Below are 9,741 nucleotides of genomic sequence, written 5' to 3' on the forward strand. Positions count from 1 at the left end.
TGTGTGTGTGTGTGTGTGTGTGTGTGTGTGTGTGTGTGTGTGTGTATTATATCTCTCTAATAAAAGATACCACCTCACCCATGGGCGCCAGGTTTATATAATTTTTGGTGGTGCCCCAGACCGGGTCCAAGCAGAGCTGTCCTGTCCATAGGATGGACCGGGGCAACAGCCCCGGGCCCCGTGCTTCAGAGGGACACGGGGTCCAGGGCAACCTGGGGTGTTAGCGGCAGGGCCTGGCACTGGCAGCAGCAAGTGAACTGGCCCCAGCCTGCCCTTGCTCCGCCCCCATTCCACCCCTTCCTCCAAGCCCCCGTCCCGCCTCTTTCCGGCTTCTGCCCCCTCCCCCGAGCGATGCCGGGAGCCAGCAGGTTGGGTTGGGGCCGAATCACTCACTGCTGCCGGTGCCAGGCCCCCCACTAACCCTCCAGGCTGCCCTGGACCCTGCATCCCCCTGAAACATGGGGCCCCCCAAAGTGCAGTAAGCCCAAACATTGGTGGAGCTGGGCCCACGTTCCTAAATATTGGTGGAACACGGGCATCACGGGCCCATATAACTCGCCGCCTATGACCTCCCCCACCTTGTCTCTCTAATATCCTGGGACCAACACGGCTACAACGGCTCTGATGACGACACACCTGAATAACAAGTGGATGGAGGAAGTGAGGCAGCCTTTGCAGGCCCATGTCTCATGGGAGCCCTTCTGTTTTCCAGCCACGTGCAATCAGCAAATGCCATTGAACAGGCAGTCAGGGCGGCGGTGGATGACTCAGGACAGGCCCTGGAGCTGGTGCGCTCAGCTGTGAGTGGAGGAGGCATCCTGGCGAGCTCTGTGCAAGGGCTGCTGCGAAAGTAGGTTCACAGCATGTGTTTGTGTAGGTCTCTATAGTGGCGGGAGGGGAGAGAAGAGAGTATAGTGAGAAGTGCCTCTAAGAATCCCACCCTCCTTATGGGGTGTCTGTTGGGGGTATACAATTTCTTTTGTGTATTACACACATTTGTGGGGCCAAACTCATCCCTTGGGCAAATCATCCATTGGTGTCAATGGATTTCCACCAGGGATGGATTTGGCCCAGACAGTCTCAGACATACTAAGCCCTGATCTACGCTAGGAAATGAGGCTGGTATAACTATGTCGCTCAGGGGTGTGAAAAATCCAACCCCGAGCGACGCAGTGAAACCGCCCTCCGCCCTGGTGTAGACAGCGCTTGGTCAATGGGAGAATTCTGCTGTCAACCTAGCTACTGCTTTTTGGGAGGTGTCTTACCTATGCCAACCGGAGAACCCCTCCCATCACCCTGGGTAGCGTCTTCATTGACCCACTGCAGCTGCGCAGCTGTAGCAGCTTATGTGTAGACAAGCCCTCAGAGCGATAGTAATACGGGAACTCCAGAGAAGAGCTGCACAGGTGATTCGGGACTGGAGGGGACTGATCTATAGGGAAATATTAAAGTCGGATGACCAGGATTTGCAAAGTGCCTATTGATTTTGAGTGCCCAACTTGAGACACCTTAAAGGGGCCTGATTTATAGAAAGAGCTGAGCGCCCGCCTCTGAAATTCAGGCTCCTTTAAGGCGTCTCATGAGTTTGTTTGCCCGTCCTTAGGCCCCTTTGAAAACCTTGGCCTGTGTGTGAGCCTGGGTCTGAAGGAGCATGTGACACAGGAGGGTCTGCTGCTTTTCATTTCCGGCTGATGTGGTGGGGGAGGCCGTGTTAAATAAAATGAATTGCTCCAGAGTGGGAAATGTACATGATGCTTTGCAAAGGTGGAGCCACCGACCAGCTTGCAGGCTCGCTGATCTGAGGCAAATGGCCCCACGACCTGACCCAGCAGGGAGGAGCTGGTCTCTGTGTCTCATGGGCTGCTAAACATGAGGTGGGTGTTACGGCTTACGATGCTTTTTCTTTTTTTTTTTTTTTTCTTGGCAGATATGATGAAACCAAATTGCTGGCCAGCGAGCTGGAGACTGACGCCAGCAGATCTGCGTTGGATGCAGACAGGGCCTATCAGGGCAGCCTGGTGCTCCTCAGCTCCATGTCTCGCTTCTCAAAGATCGACACTGGGTCCTTCCAGGTGAGGATTTCTTGTCTGCTAGACACCAAAGAACCTTGATGCACTTTGTTGATGCAAATCACAGTCTGCCAGCCCCTCCGCCATCCCGGTGTCCTGTTGGGAAGGAACCAATATGCTTCTCTCACCTCACTCTGTCCCCCTCTCCTTTCCTCCCATGAGCACAGGGGCTGATGAGCCTTTGCCCATCCTGAGGCTGAATGTAATGGATTCTTACTCCTGCTAGGTGGCCCATCATCCTATGGAAAGCCTCACCACTTGCAGCGTGGCATGTTGTCACCCTGCTAAATGTACGTCTCTTTCAGGCCTGCTCTGGTTTCCAACAAGTGATATCGTGGTGGCAGCCAATCGGTGCTGGGGACCAGTCCTTGTGACTGGTGCTGGGTACCTGTGATCAAAGTAAACTCTTGTTTCCTTGGTGTCTCAGGAGGAGGCGAACCGGCTCAGGCAGGAGGCAGACACTCTAATGGGCTTGGTGGAGACGTACATGGCAGAATACAGGCGGCTGCAAAGCAACACTAGAAGCTGGGAGGAAGAAATCAAACAATTGTTACAGAGCGGGGAAAGCAAGAGACTGGTAAGACATCATCCCCCATGTTAGTAGGTATCCTGAGAGAGCTGCCATCTCTGTGATCTGTACACTACTTTATCCTGTCTGTGTTAAAGAGCAGGAGGTGGGTCAGCAGAGAGACTGCAATCTCAGCTCCATTATTCTGTTCGTGACCCAGACTGGGACGGGCGTTGAGCCTTTGCTGGCAAGCTGTAAATTTAATCCTCCCTGGTGAAATGAAGCTGCCTCAGAGACAGCTTTGGGAACAGGGCTGGGCCTCCCGTGCTCTCTGCTTGATCTGCTGTCTCCTTGTGTCCCTTCCGGCTCATTACAGGCTTCGAGTCAGCTGTTGTCCCGCGCCAACCTTGCCAAGAGCAGAGCACAGCAGGCACTGAGTGCTGGCAATGCCACTTTTTATGAAGTTGAACTCATCTTGAAAAATCTCAGGGGTGAGTCTCTTTATGGCGAAAGCATCTTACTTCAGCAGCGGTCACTGGTTCCGATCTATTGCTCTGAAAGCTCCACGTTGCTGTTTCCCCAGCTGGTGATAGTCACAGTATGTTCCATTGCAATGTAACGTATGCCAGGCAATCCCAGCTCCTAGCATCAAAGGGTTAAAGGATCATTCCAGGCAGATCATTTTAACAGTTCCTGGGCTGTGTGACAGTGGTGCAAACCTCCTAGGAATCTTTCTCTTCCTGAGTACACCCACTCCCCCATTTCCCCATTCTCTGACTGTGGACATTCTTCCTTGGAATAAGCAGCTCCAGAGGTGCCAATCTTTCCTAGGCTGAGAGCGGGATTCTGCTTCCAGTAGTCTCTCATTTGTTCCTCCATCAATGAACCACATCCCTGACTCTGAGGAATGCCCTCTGGGATCTGATGGGGCTGTGTATTTTTTCCATTTTAGGGTTTCACCTGCAGGTAGATGGTAGGAGAAGAGAAGCTGAGGAAGCGATGAGAAGACTCCCTCTCATCAGCAATATGGTCACGAATGCCAATGATAAGACTGGACGAGCAGAAGGCGCCCTGGGCAGTGCTGCTACAGACGCAAAGACAGCCAGAAGCATGGCCGGGGAGGCAAAGGAGATCACTGGTAGTATCCAGCAGGTAAGGGGAAGTCTGGGTTCTTTGATAAGCAGAGCATTGGGGAATGGCAGGGGTAAGGATGGAGAGTGACAGAAGAAAATGGAGAAGGGTTACTGAGAAGCAGTCATCTTCCTGGATTAGACACTAACCCTAAATCCTGTTCAGCTCTCGGTCAACATGAAGGGTGTGAGTTACTTGAATGTATCACATCAGTGTGTCCTGATAAATGATACGCATAGTCTGAGCCCCAAGTGCAGACCGGAAGGTTTTGTGACACTGGCCTGGCATCAGTGAGACTGCAGGTGGGAGGCGTAATTCCTAGCTCAGCTACATAGCGAGGAGGTGGGACGGGATTGTACTCAGGCACTGCGGCTGCACTGCTGCTGTTAGTGTGCTAGCTCGATGAGAACTGGCGCGTGTACGTCTACCCCAGCTGGGAATCGCACCTCGCAGTTGCAGCGTAGGTGTGCCCGAAGTCACACACAGTCATTCCATGTCAGTGACGTGTCTGAGAGGGTGAGTTCAGGGAGTGGCTGCAAAGCAGAGTAAATAAAACTAGCTGGGAAAAGAGCACCATGTTATGCAAGTGGGTGAATCGATATAATTTGGGCCTGATGGGCCCGTGTTTCCAAGAACTGGGTCATCTTTCTGCCCATTCATCTCTGGTCTGATTTGCAGAGGCGCTAAGGACTAGCAGCCCCGTGCTGAAGTCAGTGACAGTTGCGGGTGCGTAGCACATGTGAAAATCAAGCCACTAGTCTGTCCTTTCAAGTGGATGTTGCCAATGTTTCTCTCTTGAATGAATCCTTGTTAGGCCTTCTTGCCTCTCAGATATCTCCTACTCTTACTGCCGTTGCTTTCTTAGGAGATAAGGCGGTTGAACTCAGAAGCCAACAGGACAGCAGATGGGGTCCTGGAACTGGAGAAAGGAGTCATAGCTTTACTGAACGAGGCCAGAGAAGCAGAAAGGGAGCTCACGAGGAAGGCTCTGGAGGTCGATATGGATGCCACCGCTGCACAGAAAGTGAGTTCCCATCCCTTGCCTTTAAAGCGACTGCAAACCTGTTTGGGTGACATATGCCCTTACTGCCTTGTTCTTGCCTCTCTCAGACTGGTCAGGAGGCGCAGGGTGCCCATGCCGGTGCCCGTACTGCTGGGGCTGCTGTCCAAGAGACACTGCGTGCCCTGGAAGACTTTCTACATCTGATGGGTAAGTGTATAACCACCTTCTTCTTCATTCTGTGTGTCATGGTAGTGTCCGGAGACCCCACCATGGTAGTGTCCGGAGGGCCCCATTGTGCTAGATGCTGGACAAGCACATGTTGAGCGGTAATTTCTGCCTTGCTTCTAATTTAAACCGGCAAGACAAAGGGTGTGAGACGGGAAATATTAGCCTTGGTTATCCATTTATAAAATGGGGATGAGATGTCTCCACTATGAGCTAAGGGTGTGATCCCCTGCCCATGTCCCATACTCGCAGTAGCTTGATGAGTGAGTGTGAGTGAAAATAGCAGTGTAGCTGCGGTAGCGGAGCCATGCTGAGTATGTATCCACTGGTGCTGGCGTGGCTACACAGTGATTTACACTCACACGCTCATGGCAGCTCAATGAGAGCTAGTATGTGCACGAGCAAGGGAATCGCCCCTCATAGCCATAGACAAAGAGCGGTATGAATGCTTGCCCCCTGGGCTGTATGGCAGAGCCAGGAATTGAATCCTGATCTCCTGAGTCCCAGTCCAATGCCTTCACCACAAGACCAGTTTTCTTCTCTCCCTCTGTGACTGTGCCTCATTGCTTGGGATCTTGTTGATTTCAGATCCAAACTTTCCTCCACCCCACACCAGCCTGGAGGAATTTAATAGTTGATTACCTGTCTCAGAAACGTAACCTCTCCGAGCTCAGTTTGTGAAGAACTTCACACGAGTGTAAAGAAATGAATTCCAAGTATTTCCCAGCTTCCTCTTTCTCTCTTGTTTTGTGCTGTGTCCTCCATTCTGAGTCTTTGTCACACTTTTTTTCAAAGCCATTTGGCCTAGGCAGATTGAGCGCCATGGATAACTGCAGCTGGGGCATGGGGCTAAGGGGCATGTACTTAGAAAGATCCAGTTCCCAGCATCTGTTCATTGTTTCCTTTTCTTTATTTTCCTCCTCGGAAATAGACCAGCCTGGCCCTGTGGATGAGCAGGCGCTGAGATTGCTCGAACTCAACCTCAGCGGGGCCAGGACGAAGAACAGCCAGTTGAAAGAGCAGATGGCCGAACTGGAGAAAACGGCCAGTCTGCAGAGGCTCCGGGTTCAGACTCTAGAGAGGAGCATTAATGAGATCCTGGCAGACATTAGGAACCTGGAGGAGATCCGCAACAACCTCCCCCCAGGCTGCTACAACACAAATTCCATTGAAAAACCTTGAGACCTTTAGGAAGACTCTCTGGACTGGGTCTCTCAGGCTGTGGATACTGGGGCGTGGCCTGATGGGTCGTGGGGGATGGGGAAGCCAAGCCTGCCAGGACCAGCTGCCTTTGGCTCTGCTGAGCTGAACACGGACCTGGTCAGACTTGGTGTGGCAATGTGCTGACGTTTGCCTCACGACATCGCGTTTTGATGCCAACATCACCACAAGGTGCCCCTGAGCCGGGAAAGCCTTATACTCTGGTATCCATCCATCCCTGGAGTGCAGGAGGAAGGAAGGAGAGATTGGCTGCATGAAGAAGCTGCTGGTCAAGAAAAGCCATAGCTAGTAGGAGCCCATCCCTAGAGTATGGCCTGAGAAGGCAGCGGCACCCGGTTCAGCTTCTGGACAGTCGCCAAACGAACGTCTTATAAAAGCTGAACTCTGACTCCTGCAGATCTCCCTGTCCCTGCCAAGGCCCTGACACTTGGGCACAGCCAGCGGAACTTGCCTCTCTCCTCCAATGCCAGCGCCTCTCTCATTGCCTTTCACCACCCAACACAGCACTGGCTCCCCTTGGTGTATTGCAAGACCCTTTCTCACCAGCAATCCTTTCCGAACCCAGCGAATGACAGGGATGGGTACAGGACCAGGGAGGTCGGAGTTCCCTACTGCAGCACTGTCCTCACTGCCTTTCCAGTCTCAACACTGACACTAGCACTGCCTGTATATCTGTTTTGTGCTTTAGACTTGTGCAGGGGGAGGACCCAACTTGTGGCCCTTTCATTAAAGTGTAGGTCTTCCCCGGTGTATCTTAGCAAGGTGACTAAATTACTGTTTAGTCAAAGGGAAGGGATTTATTTTTGATGGTTTAAAAATGATCACACTGAAGGGGGTGGGAGGATGGTCAGTAACTCCTTAGACTGTTGAAGGGGCCCTCAGCTGGAAAGTCCGTCCTACCAGCACACCCGGCTCCCGGGGAAGATTTCACACCCCTTCTCATCCTGGGCTTTTCATTCAGGCGGGTTCTCAAGGGATTAACCGGAGGCGATGTCTTCATGATCAAAAGCTCAGGTTTGCAGTATCTCGGCGCACTGAAAGCACAGGTGCGAGCCCCAGGAGGGATGACTCAGCCCTTCATCCTGCTGAGGGCAATCGAGTACCAGGCAGTTTACTGTGCATCTTTCAGATGAGACTTTGAAAAGCAAATTCTTGTCTTCTCTGCATGGACATCAAAGATCCCCTGGCGCTTTCCATAATAACAGGGGGGGGTTGTCCTGCTGACCTTGGCCAAAATTACTGGCACCCAAGAGCCCAGCTTACCCTTCACAGTGTTAGCATATTGATTGCCCTATTAAAAACCCCCAACACCATAAAGGTAACCAGATGTGTCTCCACCTCCAGTTTGGAAGAAGTTTGGTGCTGCCTCCCAACAGACAATGTTCAATGTTTTACATAGAGCAGCCTTGCGTCAGAGGAATTGTGACTGATTCTTAATCAATCATTCTCTAAAACTGGAGGAACTGGAGGCAAATCTCTACCACAGGTGGGTTTCCTGTGGGTCCAATTTCATTTTGTTCCTCTGTCTCAGTGGAGACAGTTCCCTGGCCCTTCTGGCCACTGGAGGACGGCTCTGCTGGATCCTTGTTACCTCTCTTGTGCCCCACATAGTGTGGCAGGATCAGCAATCTCAACTGTGCCCCAGAGGAGGTGGTCACTTTCTGGGGTTAAACTCACCCTTCAGTTGCTCAGCTTCTCTGATAAAGTGCCACCTCCTTGTTTGAATATTATATGTTAAATAATCATCTATGGTATATTTCTATTTATAGTGAAACACACTAACCTCTGGCTTGTTCTGCAATTTCTCCCACTGCACAGGACAGGACAGATGTTATGGATCTGACTTTTTTTGTTTTGTTTTTTTGCTTAAGTGCACTTTTTAATTGAAGGAAAAAAAAAAAGTCAATAAAAAACAAATCCTTGTGGCTGGATGTTGCTGTTTCTTTTTTTCTTCCCGCTCTCCTTCTGGAGATAGGTTTCTCTGTGACCAGAAGAGGTGAACTGACTGTTGGGGAAAGGAGGCAGCAGCGTGGGTTAGTGTCTAGAGAAGGCTGATGATACTTTCTAGTGTGGGTCTTCTCAGAGTGATTGGTAATGACCATTATCCTTGTTTCACAGTTGGGGAAAGTGAGGAATGGAGTGGTTAAGTGACCTTCCCAGGGGAATAGAACCCTGGAGTCCTGACTCTGTTCTCTTCTCTACCCTCTAGGTTCTCAGACTTTCATGGGGGGGAACCAGGCTTTAGTAGGAAAAGTGTCCCATGGAGACCTTCCCTCCCATTCATGATTGTACAGTGTCCCCCAGCAGCTTTGGCCTTTCCTTTTGAGGAAAAGTAGTAATAGAGGAGCATTAAGTTTCTCTTCTGATGGCTCTGGCTGAGGCCATCTTCTCCTCCTCTGCCTTATGTAGCAGCAGCTGCTGGTCTGGCCTTTCTTCCTTGTTTGAAGCTGCTTTTACAGGCCTCCAGGCTCTTCTTTGCAATGGAGGCAGAGCCAACACCATGTGACCTGCCAGCTTCCTACAGAACATGTGTGATCCAAAGGCCAAGGATCTCCATTTCCAAATTGCAGCATTAGACCACTCTGCCTCCCTGATGAAAGTGGCTATAAAATAAGTGCAAAGTATTTTCCTTATTCTCGAAGACAGCCATCCAGCTGTCACAAAGAGGAGCGGGACATTTCCCTAGCTGAAGCAGCAGTGAAACACTACAGTCTAATAGCATCATTTTTTATTACATAATTTAAACACTTTGCTGATAAAGAGGTGGGGGGTTTTTTGTTTCGTATTTTTTTTTTTTTGTCGACCACTTTTAGCAACAGAAATCCAACTCCAAATTCTTTCACAAAGATGCAGTTGGCAACATGGCAACTTCAACCCATTGAGTTTTTTTTTTCTTTTAAAACTTTTTTTTATTCATTTCAGTAAAGCAAAACTGTGTTATTAAAATTGAGGGTTCAAGGACCATCCCACCCTCTTTCCCCCCCCCCCATACACTGAAAAAAACCCTTTCCTTGCCAACCCTTGTTGCATGGGTTAGAGATGGAGGCGCGATTGCTTGCGCCAACCCAAGGATCAAATCCAAACCGATCCCAACAGTTCAATAGTCCACTCCAAAGATATGCTACACCCCCATCCCCCCCGTACCATGAGTTTTACTGAGCAGATAAATGAAGGCATAGATAAGACTAGTAAGACATAGTATATTCATCATCCATACCACAATGCTATGTTTCTAAGGCATGCCGTCCTAAACTGGATGAGATCGAAAACTGGCCTGCTTCCTATCTCACCCTTTGATCACCTGAAGGAGCGGGGGATCGAGAGCTTTTTGACTCTTATAAACACTGTCTTAATTCCTTTTTATTTCCTTTCTCCATCTTCCCTCAGTTAAGAGCAATTGTCCTACCTCCCACTTCAGGGGCAAGCCTCTTCTCTCTGAGTTTATTCCCTTATTGTGTCTTGGTGGCTCATTCTAGACATCGATTGCTTTATCTCCTCCAGCTTGGAGTGGAGAAGTACAGTAGGCCCTGGCAAGGAGCCGTTGCTATTCTCTGAAATAGCTTGTGTGTGAGACAGCTCATGAA

General features: G+C 50.4%; 1 protein-coding gene across 1 annotated transcript in view; it reads left to right on the top strand.

Moving 5' to 3' along the window:
- Positions 1 to 6,118, top strand: part of LOC112113461 (laminin subunit gamma-2) — a 37,688-nt gene extending 31,570 nt beyond the window's left edge. The window contains exons 16-23 of the mRNA XM_024209751.2: positions 713 to 850; positions 1,928 to 2,072; positions 2,497 to 2,646; positions 2,954 to 3,068; positions 3,530 to 3,729; positions 4,574 to 4,732; positions 4,819 to 4,918; positions 5,868 to 6,118. Of these exons, the coding sequence (XP_024065519.2) occupies positions 713 to 850; positions 1,928 to 2,072; positions 2,497 to 2,646; positions 2,954 to 3,068; positions 3,530 to 3,729; positions 4,574 to 4,732; positions 4,819 to 4,918; positions 5,868 to 6,118 (1,258 nt within the window). The remainder of the gene's footprint in view (positions 1 to 712; positions 851 to 1,927; positions 2,073 to 2,496; positions 2,647 to 2,953; positions 3,069 to 3,529; positions 3,730 to 4,573; positions 4,733 to 4,818; positions 4,919 to 5,867) is intronic.
- The last annotated feature ends 3,623 nt before the right edge of the window (positions 6,119 to 9,741 follow it).

Source organism: Terrapene carolina, unplaced genomic scaffold (genome assembly GCF_002925995.2).
Source record: "Terrapene carolina triunguis isolate 2854851 unplaced genomic scaffold, T_m_triunguis-2.0 Scaffold210, whole genome shotgun sequence".
NCBI lineage: Eukaryota > Metazoa > Chordata > Testudines > Emydidae > Terrapene > Terrapene triunguis.